Below are 18,451 nucleotides of genomic sequence, written 5' to 3' on the forward strand. Positions count from 1 at the left end.
CCATCTCATTCTTTTTCCTGGAGCACCAGGAACTGTTTTGTTTACGCACCAAATTTTTCCTGCCTCTCTCTGATATGAGACCTTTGCGGGTCTGAATGCATCTCAAGCAATCGGCTTATAGTGGAAGAGCTCAGAAGACTGTGTTTGGTAAAACTGAGGTCCTCCCAGGCTCTGTGGAAACAGAGCAAAGCTATACATAGGTATCAACTATGAGGGTCTGTTTTGCTATTTTCACAGCGTGAGAGGGCTAAATTATTAAAGCTGTCAGATACTTTAAATTTGAATAGCATTCCTGAATGAGCACACTTGTAGAACACACTGTACATTTCAGTTTATCTGTTTGTGAATTTTCTCTCAAGCTTTTCGTGGAGTAGAAGGTTTGCTTTGCCTTTTCCTGTGCAGTAATGATTGTTTTTATTATGTGCTGTCCAAGACACCCATAGGACAAGCGTATTGATGTTTGTGAGACCGAGAGTTGGGCATGGATATATTACTTTGACTGCTAAGAACATGAAGGACTAGCTTTGCAATATGATATCTTTGTAGCTAGTAGTTTTACCCAGTGATTTCCCAAAAAGCTTCAGCTGTGTTTAGAACATGATAGTTAAATTGTTTATGAAAAATTCCTAGATCTTTATTTAAAGTCTCTATCAACTATATTTGTCTTGGTCTAGTATTTTCACTAAATACATAGCCACCATCTGTTCTATACATATACCATCTAAATAAAATTTATGAACATATTGTGTATTGTTAACAACTTGAATAAACTTTGGTATTTTTTTTTCTATCGTTCACTTTCCAGCCTGCATATGGTTGTTGAACAAGGCTCTAATTAGCTGGGAAGAGGTCTCCCTGTTCACACACCATTGAAGCCCAGTAGGCTGCTGCCGGCCTGCAAGTATCTTTGTCACTAGCTAGATCGTGTTGCTGCTGCAGTGGGCGATGATGGCTTTCCATAGTGCGAGCTTTCTGTTCGCCGCCGGAGGCAGAGTTACATGCCGCAGGTTGTAATCTGTGCTGCTGCTTGCAGTGAGAGGTGAAGGATCACATGCAGATGGATGGAGGTTAACCTCCACCATGAGATACTGGATGAAGCTTTCAGTGTCCACAAATAAAACTGTCCTTTATGAAATTTAATTAAAAATCATTTCAGTGGTCTTAGYAGTATTGATGTGCATGTGTGTGTCGTAATCGTATTACTCTTTACTCTTGCTCCTGAAGTCCATATTAGTTTTTGCTACTTGTTCTTGGACTTTTTATTAATCATGATGTAATATTTTCCAGTACTGGATACATGCGGAGACCAAAATTTGGCGCTGCAAGAGTGAGTAGCAGCTTGCATATACAGTAATGCACAGTATGGTTAATTAGTGTTGAGCCTGAAACGAAGAAGTGACACTTTCTAAGCATGGTGGCCTCGACTTTATTCTCATTCACTGAAATAGCAAATTTGAGCAGCTCAGCTAAAATCTGAACCAGCTGAGGTAAAAAGGCAGCTGGAGGCTGCACATATATGTGTTCTGATTCATTGCAGAAATTTTATGTCTCAACACCTAATCCTTTCCTCTCCTACAGAAAATGAGAGAAATTATATAAGTGTTTTGGATCTGATGCTTTCCTATCAGACTAGACAAGAATTTATTACAGCTTTAAGGACCTCTAAAAATAATATATTACACACAGAGGGACCTTCATCCTCTTTCTGTGAAGTGCTGAGACAGTCATGTCTTCTTGCCTGTCCTTGAAACAGAGTCTACCCCTCTTTTCCTGATTCTAACTTCATTAAAAGGCTCTTCAGTCTTGAAGCAAATATACAATACTCTCCTCTCTAAGAATAGTTACTTCTGGGGAATGTAATTCAAAGAGTTTTTCCCAACTCCCAGAAATTAGTTTTACTGATGCTTGACGGTTAAAGTAATTCCATTTTCGCAGTAAGAACAGCCTGAATGGATGTGGAGAGTAGAGAATTACATTATTCTTTTGAAAGGTGCTTCTGGAATGTTTTAGGCTCTTCTATGTAGTAATAGTCCTATACAGAAGTAAATAAATACTTGCTGTGGATTTATTAGTACCAAGTATTTTCAGAAGCTTCCTTTTCTTCAGCACTCTTTGGCTTTCATAGTCTTTGGTGATACCGAAACAGCACTTGCTCTATGGGATGTTGGTGCGCTACTGATAAAATCAAGAYGGAGAAGGTAATCCCATGTGACAAGACAAGAGGCAATGGGCAGAAAYTGAAGCACAGRAAGTTCCGTCTGAACATGAGGAGGAATTTCTTCAGTGTGMGAGTGAYGGAGCACTGGACCAGGTTACCCAGAGAGGTTGTGAAGTCTCCTTCTCTGGAGATATTCAAGGCCCACCTGGACGCAACCCTGTCTAACATGCTCTAGGTGACCCTGCTTGAGCAGGGAGGTTGGACTAGATGATCTCCAGAGGTCCCTTCCAACCTTACTGATTCTATGATTCTACGAATCCTCAGGGAAAGGTTAGGTCATGTTTCTCCATTTATTACAATGAGYAAACGGAGTTAGAGAGACTCTAATTTTCCTAAAGCCACATAGCAACTTAGTGTTATAATTAACAGTCTGGTTCAGCAGCACGTTTCCATGGTGCCTGAGGCCTTGAGAAGCTAATAATTCAGGCGTATGCAGGAAAGAAATGAGAACGGAGGCTGTCGTGAGGAATTTCGTGTGCCAATGTGCAGGACTGAAAATGCCCTGCTCTCATTTTATCATTTATCTTTATTAAAATTTTACAAGAACATTCAAGATAGTCTGAATAATTACAGTAGAGGTGATGGGACTATTTTACATGCTGTTCCACTGTGATACAAACCTTCAGAAAGAACAGATGCTCCGGTTTCTGCTTTCTGTCTTGCCATGCTTAGCTACAAAGGGTTTAATGTTTGAATGATACAAGGTTGTAGAGTTCATATGAAACAGAAGAAGTTAGTGAATTATCTATACAATAGTCAGTTTTTCAGGGATGCAGGATTTGCGATCTAAGAAATATAAAAAATTGGCATCTTCCAGCTCTGCTAGGATAACATGGAAAGCACACAGAATTTGCAACACAGATGGACAAAACACAGGCAACGTCGCGGAGGAGTGGCGGCAGCTCGGTGCTAATGCTGCATGGCTCGCATCCGGGAAGGGCTGCGGACCGCATGGTGCCAAAATAAAAACCGCGTGAGCTTCCCTCTGCACTTCCCGGTTCTTCCCTGAAACACTTGGGGGCTCAGGATTTCAAATGGAGAAGGACAGGCTGTTTGGCAAATGCAGTAGGGACAAAGCAGACACTGTCTGTGCCAGGTCTCGGGCAGAGCCGTAGCTTGCTGCCTGCGCGGCGTGGCGGGGAGGGAGATCGCGGTGAGCTGCAAGGGTGGCAGCTCTTCCTGTTGTTGGCTGGAACCATTCCTCCTCTTCTCATCCAGCCATGGAAAAGCATGTCCCCGTTTTCTCCTACTTGCCCGAGTATTAAAGCACAAAGCTTCTGCTCTCCCTGGAGACTTYGGGTGTAGTGGTGTGGTTGATGCTGGCCTCAAGAGATAGGGATTTGTCTCCGATTTCTGTAACTGAGCTCCTCTGGGASATTGGACCAGCATGTAGTTACTGTGTCTCTGCTCTCCCAGTATGATGACAGTGGGAGCTACCTGACACAGTACTGGAGAAGATTGCACTAGTTTTGGGGGACTGAACCCCCTGGCATCTGCAGGGGAGGGCCTAGCACCATGGGTGGACAGACCATTTAAATGAACTCTCTAGAACAGCTCACAGTTACAAGCTGGGTTTTTCTGAGTGCCTTAATTAGGCTTAATGAGGCTGTGCCAATTTCATGGTGAGTACTCTTGAGACAAATTAAGGTGATTATTTATATAGTTCTCAAAGCATGAATGGAGTTTGAGCTATCACAGCAATGGCACAATCCCTGAAACGCAGTCCCTGTCCTGGTGGCTTGCCACCTTCGGGCTGGGCATGCAGTGGGAAATGTGTCCAGTTATGAGGAGCCCTTCTAGTGAGAGCTGAGCATGATTTTTTTTCTGATCAACGCAGGAAGTAACAGAGAGAGGGAGCGATGCACAAGAATTAGAAAGACGTGACTAGCCTGTCCATGCCTGAGACAGGTCAGCAAGACTTCCCAAGCAGATATGCAGCCATAGCCAAACTGCTCACACCTATCATGGTGCAGCTGTCATGAGAAATCTGTTCCCTTACAATGGACGTGACCAYGTTAAGCCAATCCCTTAATAATGTCAGTGAGTTTCCCCAGTTCTAGTACTGGGGGATTTGGTAAGTGCCTATGCTGCATTTGACACCTTCAGGATTTGTAAACCTCAGTCATATCCCCCCACCATCAGGCTTCTTTTCTCCAAACTACAGGATCACAGCGTTTGTAGTATCCTCTTCTAAAGTCGTTGTTCCATCTCYGTTAAAATTTTGATTGTCCTTCTCTGTACCTTTTCCAACTGCGCTATATCTACCTTGAGACAAGGTGGTGGTTGTAAGGTGTCTTCCAAGTACAGTGTTAAGATTCTGGAATTCAATTCTTAAWTCCTATGTAATATTATATCTTAAGGGAGAACAGTGAAGTCCCAAAGCTACCAACCAACAGGTAATGCTCTCATGTGGACTATGAAGTACAAACATGGTAACCATAAAAAAAAAGAAAAGAATATAGAAATGTGTATTTGAATGTCCCACACTCCAGTGCGTCACACCAGGTATCTAATGTCTGAAAAGGCTGGGAGCCAGGGCAAATCTGGTGGAGAAAGGATTATCTCCTGATGAGCACCGTAAGCAAGGAAATCTYTCTGGAAGTGACAGGGGAACTGGGACTGTTCCAGGATCTTTGGGGTCTAGGAACTCTGTGTTTTACCTTAGTGGTGTTCAGTACTAGCACATAAAAGTTACAGCTGTTATGAAATGGTGTTGTGGGCTGGCATCTGCCCTCTTTATTTAGAGATTATTACAGATATATATGTATCTGTACAGATGTATCTGTTATTTTTCTGAAGTATTATATGAATAGTCATTTTTAAATTAAAGCCAATGCCCCTGACTGAACTAGCATATCTTCTGAGATATTCTCATCTTTAATTGCAGTCATGTATCAGCTTTGCAGTAGATGATCTGGCAGAGGACCACACTAACAGGACCTTTGGTAGAAAGAGTAAAGAGATCTCTTGAACTTCCTGCAATTGCACGAGTCTCTTGAGTATTGTCAGACTTCCACATGTATTTATTCCGCAGTGAACATTATCTGTTGGTCGGTGAAGAATGTGGGGTGATGTAATGGGTCTGAAGACCACAACTGTCCTGTAAATGGTGCCACGCGCAGGGCTGAGCAAGGAAAAGACGTTGATTCAGGTGACAGGAATCTTACTAATCTTGTTTCTTTTRATTTTTCCCAAATAGGGTCGAGACTGCAGCGTGCCCATTAATTCTTGCATTCAAAATCCATGTCAAAATGGAGGGACCTGCCACCTCACCGAGGCAAATAAAGATGGATTCAGGTAATAACACAAAGTTTATTTAAAACATAATGATAAAATAAGAGYGTTTCTACTTTGCATTAATGAAACCTAATGGCTGCTTTATAAAAGCTGCTGCATGTGACAATTCTATTTGCCAGACAAAAAAATTAATCTGGTTTCTTTGGTAACATGTTGTTTCCTCTGAAACAGGCATCCTTATTTTCTCATAATGGGATRTACTCTCAGAGCTATTTTGAGCTGTCTCCCTGATCTGCTTTGTGTTATCTCTATGCTAATTTTCCTTGGGGCATCTCAAAATCACATATACTCCTTTTTTGTATTTGTAAAATGAGCATCTGTTGCTTGACAACCAGATGCAAAATGTTTTCATACTGAAGAATCTTGTAGACAAACAGACTTTAAAGAAACCATTAAAAAACATGGAGAGACTGCCACATATTGGGCATAATGCCTGAAAGAGAATAACCTTTGCAGCTAGACATTATGGCCTTCACTTTTCCCATATCAATAAGATGCAACATAGAGAGGGAAACTTCAAGAAAAGTCCAGAAATTTTCATGAGGTACCTAGGGAAATTTGTGTCACTGAAAGCACTGCTTTTCAGGTAAGAAAATACAAGATTGAGGCTTTGGCCACATAATGATATTACAGTTTTTTTGTTGTTGTTGTTGGGTTTTTTTTTTTTGAGAATAGTTACTGAAATTTGCATGTATTTGATCCTGAGTATTTATGCTATTTCTTGCACGAAATATGTGCAAAATTACTTTGTGCTGTTGTTTCAACTGCGTATATGAAATCCTCACTTTTAAAAGCATTTATGCATTACTCATGCTGCATTCTTTGTCTCCTCCTATATATAGCTTCATATCAGTGACAGCTGGAGTGCGACACAGAATTGCAAGGTTTATAAATGGTGTAAGCAGGGAGGCAAACCAATACATTTTTTTCAGTTTGGTTCCAGTTTGGTTTCAGCTGTGACTAAGTCTGTTCCAGCTGAAGTTAACTGTTTGCCACCAGGTCGGCAAACCCACATCCCAGTTGTGGCAGAAAATAGAATTTCTTCAAATTAGAACGGGCCAGGGTGCTTGAGTGATCGATAGGGCTTCGGCTGCAGTAGTAGGTGAGTCCCTCAACCTGCTCCCCTGCCAAAGCTTGGTCACCTTTTATATTCCCAGAAAAGTGTCATGGCTTCTCTTAGCTGCCCCAGTCAGTCTCCAAGATGCGGATGCATCAGTCATGCTGGTGCATTGCAGTGGGAGACAAGAAGACTCTGCTGGCCACAGCAAGTTCTGGTGCTCCTGGTGTTTGACAGGACCCTACTCGATTTTAGCAACACCACTACTCTGCACCAGTGACCAAAGATTCCTCCTCTTAACTCAGATCCTGACAGGTCCAACAGAACATTCAGAGAAATTGCTTAGGTTCAGTTTCTGGTCCTCGAAAATAATGGCCTGAAGTGGTCTTCAGGTTGGGTTCTCTTTGGTCACTCTCATGTTTGAATTGTTTTGGCCGGCTTGGGCCAGAGTAGAACTATGATATAAAGTATATTATCTGCTTTATTCTATATTTGTGTTGAATTACATAGACTTTCTCTTAGAGCTCGCTGCAGAAGCACTGGTTGAACATGCCATTAGAATATCTATTTTCTGTCCTCAGTACTTACTTACAAAATCTAGTGATAGTAAAAAAAAAAAAAAAAATGCTAGTAATATATTTTTTAATACCCTTAAACGTGGAAAGACAATCTTTAGTTTATATTTTGGATCAAGGGTTTTTTCAGGGTTTTATTTTGTACCGTGGTATAAAAAAATGTTTTAAATTACTTGAAGTGAAAGCTACTTCTGCATTTTTCTTCTGAAGATGTTTATATTTTCAGGGTTTTTGCTTCAGTTCAGAATGAACATAGTTTTTGAAGTGCTTCACAACACTTCAGTTGTGGTTTTGTTGTTTAATGACATTTTGAGGCTTTTTAGGGGAAATTTCTGCTTTTATGGTTATTTACATAGTTTCAGTTGGTCTAATAAAAGATGCAGGCAATCATACCTCATCAAAATGTTGCTTTTGTAAGATTGAGTGTTCATCCTATGCACTGCTCTAGTCTTCTTGCTCCCCAGCGTGGCCTTGGCAGCTCTGGAGAACACATCTACAAGAGCAAGTGGCTTTAGCGTATCTTCACATGTACAGAAAAGTGGAGTAGGGATGAAATAGGTGTGAAGGAAGATCAAGAGACATCCTGAGACTGTTTTTGTTTTAATGGTAATCTCCTCTCCAGTGGATGGCAGCAGTCAGAGTTGCGTTCATATAAATTGTGTGCATCAAGATGGGAAGATGTTGCCTTAGATTATATGCTATGAGGAAGTGAAYGTCAAAAACATTTTCATGAGAGGCCTCCTTGGATTTTTTTTCTGTTGTGTGGCCTGTAAAAGAAATTATGTCTTCTGTATATTCTCTTCCCTAGGGAAATATATTCATACACAAACTCTGCTGCCAAACTTGTCAAATCTTTACTCTTGTAAAAAGAAAACTTAAGCCAGAGCTTTATCCCTGTGAAATGCCAAACAGTTTAACTCTCAAGTTTCTGTAGCCTTCGAAAACAAAATTACCTTTTAAATAATGCGAAGGTGGTGATGTCCACCAGGCAGAGACAGGAAATCCGCAGTCGTGACGGAGAGCGCACGGCGGGCGCCCCGCTGTCCCGGGCCCACGGCGGGCTTGGAGCTGCGGTAGCGGCGCTCCTGGGGTTCGCGGTAGCAGCAGGGCCTGAGGGGCAGCCGGGGGGCGGGGGCACTTCGAGTCCTTCCAGCCTGCTCTGCCCGTTGCGGCCTCGCGCTTCGTTTCATCTGAGTCACTTTAACGGACTCCTGTTTTAAGCAGGGACTTCTCCCGCATCGAACGGCGGTTACGTGGCACCGCGTGACTCAGCGGATGAGGAACGCGTTCTTCCTCCGCTTTAAATCGCTCGTTCTGATCTAATCTGTCTGCCATGACAAAAGGTTGCCGAAAAAAGGCCGAGGTTATTGAGGTTGATGAAACCAGATGGTCACTCAGACGTGTGCTGGCCTTTCCGCCTGCCTTGGGCGAGACTCTGGCAAGGAGGCAGAGCCGTCGGCCCTGCTTCAGAGTTAGTCCCCACAAACCCGCGGGTCTTTGCTAGCGCACACTGCTGGGAAACCGGAGCTCTGCTGTATTTTCACTGGTCTCCGTACAAAAAGAGCTGCGTTGTCCAGAGCCCTTTGTTCAGGGCTTCCCACAGATTCGTAAATGTAAAAACCTGCAACGGATTAACTCTCTAGTGTTAATTCTGCCTAGCTCAAGGAGAAGCGCTACGCTTGCAGCCCACTCAGTTGGCATAGAGGTGCAGACAGTTCCTTCAACAAAAAAGCGTAATATTCTTGAAAGAGTTTATCATGTCTGTTCAATGAAAAGTTGATTTTTTTAAAACATAAAACAATGTATGTATGCCTGTTTCAGTTCACAAATGCTAAACTAAAAACAGTTTTGGTACAGTAAATATAAAAAGTTGTTGGTACTTACCAGCTCCCAAAGGTTGCTCCAGGAATGCTGTCATTAAGTTCTGTATTTCACTGACCCTTCACAAAGATGATGATGGTTGAGGATTTTATTTAGTTCTTTAGTTTTAGGAAAACACAATGCTTGCACAAAATCCCTAAACTGGAGGAATAGGGAATTTGATGTATATATGCTTTAGATCACAGTAGCTTAGAAAATGCCTCTTTCCTCCATGGATCCATTGTCTCCAAGGTCCCCATGAAACCCTGCCCCACACTGCCTCTCTATTTAGTCAGTACAGACTTTTCATCGTTGTCTCTGGAACTAATTTTCTCTCTTGGTCAGCTGGAACCCGAGTTTGGTGACCTTCTGCAAACTTCATTTTTCTTCTAAACTTTTTCTGGGAAAATGCATACAAACAGTCCCAAACTGTGATTCTGTCAACATGTGGTTCAGTCCAGGTCCTGAATTGTATGTTTTGTCATTTAATTTCAGCCCTCATATTTGGCACATTTGAAAGCAAATCAAACTAAATAATGATACGTGAGTAATAATGTAAAGACTCCTTATAATACATAGGGACWAGTAGCCAAATGTCATTAATTATGCTGACATTTCTTTTGGTAAGAAATGTGTCCTAATACTGAGCAATTGTATGCTGACAATCCCATATGTACTGTTACTGTTGGTAACTCTACTGACTTGAACTGTTCCAGTGATAGTATTTAATAAAGTTGTTTTTAATTGCATGCACACAAGCTTTCCCAGTCCTTTTGTGGCAAGAAAGTCATGTTAGATACACACAAAAATAACCAGCACAAAGCCACTCTTGTTGCTTTTCTTTAAATGGAGAGAAAAATYTGCACTCCCAAACTGAGACCTTGGATGCCAAGTTGCAGCCTGGAGCATATTTTTATGACTGAGTTATAAACCCTTGAAAATGGGGTTTTGTAATTGAAAAGGGTGACATGATGAATGTGCCACTTTATTTAATTAGATGCCTTTGCCCCCTCCCCTATGCTTTTGTTGCCACAAAAGATGCTGTGCCAGCTCTTCTTTCTTATCTGCCTCTTGTGATCTGCTGGATCATTGCAGGGTCAGCAGGAGGACATATTTTATTGGCAATAATGAGATAGAGACAGGCAAAGAAAGTATTTCTTGCTGATTTATTGTGTCCTCAATTGGCCTGATCTGGACAGTTTGTTTTCAGTTGTTCATGGTGAAGAGTTTCTAACTCTCATGACCTGTGAATGGTCACTGCAGAATTGAAAGTAAGTCCCGGTTGGCATGTGACCTCATGTGCCTGCCCTGGTTCTCTCTAGAAAGTCTTGTTGTGTTGGGCTCAGACACACTCCCTACCCCTTATCCTTCTTCTCTGTTATTCCCTTAGTTTCTGAGGTTGMCCATGTCACAAAGAATTTGTTCATTCCTCGGGAGCAGTCTAGGGGTGTACTGGAGGTGGATGCAGAGCTGTATACAACGCCTTGCTTCAGAGGCCTGTGCACTGCTTGTTTATGGAGCACAGGGGGAAGAGAAGCAAATAGCATGCTGAGAGCAATGAATTCAAAAGAGCTGTGGGTTTTTCACAGATTCTGCAGATTTCCTGTTTCTCCTGGGCATTCTCTGCCTTACTGCCATGACATCTACGTGATAACCATCCCGCATCCACTCTGTYCATCTCAACTGAATAAAGTACTCTCCAGCTGTCTCTGTATTGGAAACTATTCTGGTTGCAGGAAGCAGTGGCTGGCAATTAGTCGATGGCTCTGTTGCTTTCTGGTTTTCATCCTCATCAATCAGCAGTTTTACATTTGTTCAGTTCCTTTTCTGCCACCAGAACTAGCATGAGAAAGGAAATGAACAGATGAGTGAATGTGTATTTTGGACTGGGACTCCAAACAAGCTTTCCCGTCCATACACATGCTTTCTGCGACTAGTGAACAGCAATACTGACACTTCCAATATCATTGCTGGCTTTGCAGAAGCCACTGAAATGACTGGAGCACTTAACACATGTTTTTAGACTCTCTTTTTAGAAACTGTGGCCATCACCTCTTCATCACTTTCAGTTAGTTTGAAATATAAAGGTTCTCTTAGCAACCGTAACTTCTGGATCTAAAGAGGAAACTGAGACTGAAAAAATTAAAGCAATTCTTCAACCCCTTMGTTTCCTACACTCCCTGAAGGGAGCATACATCACAGTTTGTGTGATAAAGTATTTAKCATAAATATTCCTCAATAATGTCCACGTCCTTACAGAACCATCAATAGCTCTGCCATTGTTTGTTTGTTTAGTTTTAGTTATCTAGACATCATCAGCTCTTCTACACATAGATGTTGGARGAGCTGTGAAAGTACTGAAGTCTTACTACAGTCATAAAAGCAATCATTCCCAAACATTTCTTGTTTGGACAAGTGACAAAGTGGTAATGAGAAGAAAATGTTCATGTCTGCAAACTCAATTCAAGCTGTTGTTCTTTAAAGAAAGAGAGCCATCTAAACACTGCCAAGTCGCCCCAGGATTGTGTAGTCCTCAACAGGCGAGTATCCACATCCTCAAAAAATCATTAGCAGAGAAGCCAAGGATTTGAATATTGTGATGAATGTTTACTCTTCTGCCCTAGAGATGCTTACTTCAGTTCAGGGCGAGGGTTCTCCCATTGCAAAGAAAGCAATGGAGGACACGGTGGAGGCTTTCTCATGCTGATGTTGTGTATCTCACATAAATAATTACATGATTTAAGGAACTGTCAGACTGCATCCTTCACCAAACACACRGAATTAAACTGCCCTGTGCTTCACTGCAGCAGTTAATTTGGCTCCAGCAACTCACTGGTGTATGTTTTAATTGCAATTCTGCACCTAAAACCTCCCAGCCCTTTCAGAACTGTGCTAATTTTTTTTGTTTGTTTTCTCTTTCTCCAAAGCTGTTCTTGTCTCCTTGGGTATGAGGGGGAGAGATGTGAAATAAACCCAGATGACTGCGAAGATAATGACTGTGAGAATAACTCTACATGCGTGGACGGGATCAACAACTATGTCTGTCTCTGCCCTCCTAATTACACAGGTAAGAAAGGGCCACATCCCGAGAATAAAAGCAATCCCAAGAGAGTTTCTCCAGCACCTGAAGGGAAGGGGCCAAAGGTAGGTTTACTCTGTCCATGTGCTTATAAGTAACCAAGAATCTAGCCACAATTAAAGCAACATGGATGTCACATTAATGAGTTATTGGAAAGATGCTAGTTCTGCTGATACTGCARCACCAATATGCTCACAAACATGGCCATTTTTCTGAGCCAAGAAAAGCGGGCGCATCATGGAAAAGTTTCCTCTACAGCAATGTGTAGATTCAGTAGTGCCCTTTAGAACAGATAATCTGCAACAGAAAGGAGCTCTGGGGAGCAGCGATTCTTTCATTATGGRGTAGAAGGGAAAATCTGTCCTTGTCGTGGCATATTTTGTACAGTCATGGTTTCCTGAATCAGAAGTACTCACTATCTGTGTCAAAAGTCCTGATACTTCATTTTAAAATACGTTAGAGAGATATTAAAGTTCAAGGTGTTCATTAGACAACTTCTTACTTCTGTACTGATCTTACTCTAAATGTATCACAGAAATATTCCCAGTAAAGAGCTGAATCTAGTATATATCGGTTCTGAATCTTGGAAAATAAAAGTGGTTCCTATTTATGATAGAATAATAGCTTTGGAGGCATGGCTTCCACCTGAGATCCCAGTGCTCTGCTCTTTTTGAATGAACTGATCCTAACAGTGTGCTGTTTAAATTAGTTATCTCCATTTTGTAGGCAGAGAAGCCAAGGTGAGTAAAACRCTCTAGATTCAGTTGTAATCTTAAGAGCACGTGCATGGCTCTGTAGGTGTGCAGTCCCTTGCTAAGCTCACAATGACACAAGTTGGTAACCGAGTTAGATGTGAAATGACCATCTCYGGCACCTATCCTGCACTCCTGTTAAGTTCCTTCCCCAAACTTCTGCAAGAGGAGAAACCTTCCTAATGGAAATCTAAAAATGATGCTTCTCAAGTCACTACTGGCATGTGTGGTTTGCTCTTGCAGACTGTGAGCATGACCTTCCTGGCACGACATGGAGTGGTAAGGAAACACCTGCAATAGTGCCTACTTCTACGCTTTGAAATGGGTTTATTACCTTCTAAGTATGGAGAAGTAATGAAGGGCTTCTTGTACACTGGAATATATTACATGTCAAGGGATTTAATGAGGATCAAGTTTGAGTGGCTGAGTAAGGCAGGGGGAAAGCTTCTAGAATTTCCGAACTCTTAAAATACTTTTGTGGCCGATACGAAGGAGGCCCATGTAAATCTTTAGCTGAGAAAAGCCTTATGACTTGAATGTACATTTATTAGAGTTCTAAAATGATCTTTCTGCCAAAAAGTGAAAACTTCAGCTTACAGACTRAAGAGTTTTGCTTATAGCATGTTGAGTCCATTGTGCTTACTTGCACACTGTTTATGTGAGCTATTCTTGGGTGGTTTCAAACAAAATTCTATGAAAGGAGGCAGAGCCTTTACATTTACAAGAAGAAATATATTCATGTAGCCAAAAAAAAGAGATTCCTAGTTAAGCAACTGAGTCCAGTATGTATGCAAATGCTCATTCCTTTTCACAGGCTTATTGCAGGTGTTTTGGCTTTTGCAGAGAAAAAAAGGTAGGAAAGAGCTGGACTGGGTTTTCTTTTCAAATGATAATCTGGATAGAGGCCAAAGATCTCACATGACACTTTTGAATTGGTTTTGAAATCCTTTGTTATTTTCCAGTTTATTTTTTTTTTACCTGAGTATTATCGGTACTGCTCCTCTGCTTATTAGCAAGAGTTTGTCAAGTACTTGGGTGTTTGAATGCCGTGTACCATATTCTGATCTCACATGTAGGATGCACACAATTGTATATACCATACATTAGAGTACAGGCACCACCTTTGACTGCAGTTGAAATACATTGAATTTTTGAAGAAGAGCAGGAACTACTTCTGGAGAAATATAATATGGATCATATGTGAAGATAGTCTGCAAAAATGGGGGTGGCTTAACTTAGAAAAGTGAAGAGTTACAGTAGTTCATGTTGCTTAAAAATAGGAAGAGTTTAGTGAAATGTGATAAAAGAATTGCCTTAACCTACTTCATCTCTATTTTGGATGGCAGTAGTTCATCCAGCCCCGTCGGCTGCTTGGAAGWGTTCCCTGTGGTGCGATGACTAGGCTGAAACACCCCATAGAGAGCAGTAGGTGTTACACCTGGGCCTCTCAGAGCAGAAACTCAGGGAACAGCGTAAAATGGCTGGAAGAACTGAAGCCGTCAGCCAAACAAGAGTGACCTACCAGTCAAATATACTCTGAGCTACAGTTTTGAGGGTTCTCTAAGAGTTGAATCCAAACCCAAGAAATTGGACATCATCTGAGGTTGCTTGAGCAGCAGCTAAGGTAATGCCATGGTAGCACTTGGGAAAGTCATGAAGAAGCACTATAAGAGAATTTGTAAGCATGACCAGAGAAGGTAGGCCAGAAATCTCCTGTGACATCCGCGGGATCTCTGTGTTTATTCTAAGTAAAACATTTTGTCCTGAAGCAATACCTGAAGCCACTACAGCAATATCTTTAAAAAGAAGTAGGCGTAGATGACTTGAATGCTGTGGTTGTGTGTGCTAAGAAGAGCGAATGCTGACCCTTTGAAGAGAAAGCAGATGACTGGAAGAATCAGCAACTCTTATGTCCTGCTCAGGACGGTGCTTTGAGCTCCTTGCCTGCCTGATAAGTGCTGAGTGTGCTAACTGTAGAGGCAGCAAATTGTTTCAGAATGGCCAAGCCTAAGGATTTTATCTATATTTATATGAACGAAGAGTGGCTGATGGAGGGTACTTGCCAGGAAAGTAGTTGTTCTGGGAAAAAGTTTAGGAGGCGGTGAGCTCTCGATGTGATACTTTGCCAAAAGGAGGCAGTGATATCCGTCGGGGGATATCCAGTGTGAGAGGAAAAGGCACGTAAATCTGTCTTTGTGTTGTGACCAAATGTTATGTTTAAGTCTGTTGTTCAGAATTCAAGGAACATGTTGAGAGATGAGAAAGAGGATTACAGATGAAGTGCAAAAATTATTGGGGAGATTGAGAGCARGCTTTGAAGATCTCAAGAAAAACTTGTTTGGCTTAAGAAAAAGTTGGTAGAGAGGGAGAGTTTTTCACACTTTAAACACTTATATGGAGAATAGAAATTTCATAGAAAGTTTCCATGAGTGGACTTTGAGGCTGAACAGATCCAGACCATACATTTTTATCAGGGTAAATAGCCAGGAGTTGTGAGTCCTAGATACAATTGGATTTCTCAGTAGATGCTATAGTTAAAACACAAGTTAATTCGAGAATGGTCTGGGTTACACTGGAGATCAGACTAGGTACCCACAAGTCTTTTCTGCTTTGATAATCTGGTGTTTTCAGTGGCTTTCAGGCTCTTAATAGATGCCCAGCTCAGCTATCGCAGGCTCTTTCCTTTCTTGGCGGCAGAGGGAGCCAGGTAGCTCTCCATAGTAGATATGCTACATCACGCCTCTGATCTTTGATTCCATAGTACTTGGTAAAGCTATACTATTATTACAGTAAATACTGCATGTATGAAATACTGCATGTATGAAATAAATGTATTTTGCTAAATAATATATTTCTTGCCAAATAAATGTATTTTGCCATCTATGATAGTCTAAATACAGGGAGGAGGAAGAACGGATGAGCATGTGTATGTGGTGTTATATGAGAAATATTTGGGATCCCTCTAATTTGGTTGACTCACGGTTAAGTCATGATAGTAAATCTAATGTTCCTAAATCAAACACAGGTTAAAAATACATGTCTTGTAAATGCTGACTACTGGCAGAGTTGCAGTATCCAGGGTTTATTTTTTCTGTACCTTAGTATTTTCCTGCTTTATCTTCTGTCTGTCTAGTTTTACTTACTATACCCTTTTTAGGAAAAAATATCCCAAAAGATGATGCATAAATTTTGCATTCATTGGTGGGAATAATGAAGGCCAGAAATCTTTCTTCAATTAATAACTTTTTGCTGTGTTCTCCTTTGACAGATTCTGTGACAGGTTTTTTTCCCCACTCAAGTAGGTTGCAGATGAAAAATGGCCAGTTTGGTAAGTGACTGCTGAGGGAAGGAATTTCCCACACTCCAGCTCCATTCACTTTCATTGAAAAAAAAAACAAAACAAAAAAAAACACTCGCACAGAAACCTCCTTCCTAGTTCTTTTCCATCTAGTAATTTTAAAACAATGTGCAAATACATATGGATTCTATAAAGTAGGTAAACATTAGTTAAAGAGAACAAAACTGAGATAGAGGGAGGGCAAGCAATTAGCTGATTGCCATAAAAAAGATTCAGTGGCAGAAACAGGAGACTTGATTCTCCTTAGCCAAGCCCTTAATGTACCACCAGGTTTCCTCACCGTTCCTAAAGTCAACATTTTCAACATTGCTTGCCTGTATTTAAATAATTGAAACAATCCTTATGCTGTGTAGCAGAGTCCCCGAGTCCTCTACTTGTCGGCTGATGTCTCATTTTCCCTCTCCCTGATTGCGTAGTTTAATCCTGGAGCTAGATTAAAAAAACTGTATTTCTTCCAGGATAATCATCTCCCCAAAGTTCAGCCAGCTCTGGAGCTACATCAGTCCTTGGACTAGCTTACCCCCTGCTGGGTCCCTTGGTGGATTGCAGCTCCTCCTCGCAGTTCTGTTGTCCTTACTCCTGAAAACAGAACATAGCTAGGAACAGGGAAAAAGGAAGCTGTGAATCAGATCAGTCCCAATACCCGTGTTTGTCCTTTCTCTAAGGGATCCATTTTTCTGRTTTTTGTCCATTTTCATCCTTTTCCTGATGTCTTAACTTCCTTTTTGGAATGTGTCTGCTTCTGGTAGTGGGGCTTGAACACAGCTCGTCTCTCGCTGTTCATGTGAGTATTCCACTGCCCCCTAGCTTTGTGTTTTAGAAATCTGGAACCAAATCCATAGCATTTCTCCTTTCCATTCATTTTTCAATTGGCTTAGACCGTCCTGAGGGCCATCACTAATTTGCTAATAATTCTAGGTTCAAAGGCAGAATTTTGTWCCTCTGAAGAGATCCTCTCCTCAGCTTCCCTATTCACTGCACTCTTACTGGAAGAGGCATCCAGGCATATGTAAAGGACCAAAATTGGTCTGTACCAAATATGTATTATAAACTTGGAGTGGTTTTATGCCTTACTGTCTAATTTAGTCTTGTTTGTTTATTTGCTGTGACTTTTCCTTCCTTCTTTCTCTTTGATTTTAGCCAGAAGCAGATATATGTAGCTTTTACACACAGGAAAAAACAGGAAAGGATTCAGTTTTTGCTAAGGATTCTAACAAGCCCCCACAAATAGCCCCACCTCTTTGTTCTGAAACTTAACAAAAAAATGAAGTGGCCTGTAATACTGAAAATAGATCTTTTCTAAAACGCTTGACATCCCATGGAGGGGGAGAAAAAAAAGCGAGTGTTTTAAAATAGTCTCTTTCTCTGGGAAAAAGCTGCAAGTGGTTTGTGTCAGAAAAAAAACTCTCAAAAACAAAGCTAGAAACTATTCCTGGTTTTATGTGTTTGAAAGACAACGCTAAGATGTATTTTACCTTAGGGGACCTTGCGGTGTCCTGTGGTAGATGGTATCTGAAATTTTTGTGGTTTTACTACTTTTAGACCAAAAGCTCTTCACTGTTAGTGATTATGGGCCCTTTTTCTGACATACCGGGTTGTGGTATCATTGCATGGCCAAAGCCAGACACTTAGTCAAGCAAAACGACTGTGGAAGAAAGAAGCTGTGTGGTGCCTTGTGGTTGACACTCATTTGTGGAGCACCCAAGCCTGCTCCCCATAGCTAACCATTGGAAGGCGGATTCAAAACAGCTCCTGGGAAGGGCACCAGTGACAGCTGGATTAAGCTTAAGTGAATTATTGGCCTGTAGATTGCCGCCTTTCTCCCCCCCCCCCCCCCCCCCCCCCCGCCTTGTGTGTTTTTAACTACATATTGAACGTACAAGCAGGAAGTTTTTAGATATTGTGGTTCAGCCTTGTGGTCTCCCAAGGATTTGGACTATCTAATAAATATGGAAGGCATTAAACAAGTACTTAACTGTCAGACCCTTTCAAAATTTTGGAACTTTAGCCATAATTTCCTTGATACAGAGCAAATTGTGGTCAGAGTTTGATGTATATTCCTCCTTCTATCTAAAGAAGTTCTGCCTTACATGGAAGTTTCTCAGTTTAATTGCTTGGCAAATACGAAGTGTGTTTGATTTCTGTGCAAAAATAAAGAGGTACCTATGTTTCCCACTTGTGTAGCCAATAGATGAGAAGAGTTGGAAGAGCTGGAAGTACTTAGCTTAGTTCAAGAGCCTAAGCCCATATCCCAT

General features: G+C 41.4%; 1 protein-coding gene across 2 annotated transcripts in view; it reads left to right on the plus strand.

Moving 5' to 3' along the window:
* Positions 1-18,451, plus strand: part of SLIT3 (slit guidance ligand 3) — a 469,515-nt gene that overhangs the window by 404,823 nt on the left and 46,241 nt on the right. For both annotated transcript variants that reach the window (XM_085299580.1, XM_085299581.1), the window contains 2 exons: positions 5,418-5,515; positions 11,935-12,074. In XM_085299580.1, the coding sequence (XP_085155706.1) occupies positions 5,418-5,515; positions 11,935-12,074 (238 nt within the window). The remainder of the gene's footprint in view (positions 1-5,417; positions 5,516-11,934; positions 12,075-18,451) is intronic.

Source organism: Rhea americana, unplaced genomic scaffold, assembly GCF_003343005.1.
Source record: "Rhea americana isolate MKP2758 unplaced genomic scaffold, rheAme1 scaffold_150, whole genome shotgun sequence".
Taxonomy (NCBI): Eukaryota; Metazoa; Chordata; class Aves; order Rheiformes; family Rheidae; genus Rhea; species Rhea americana.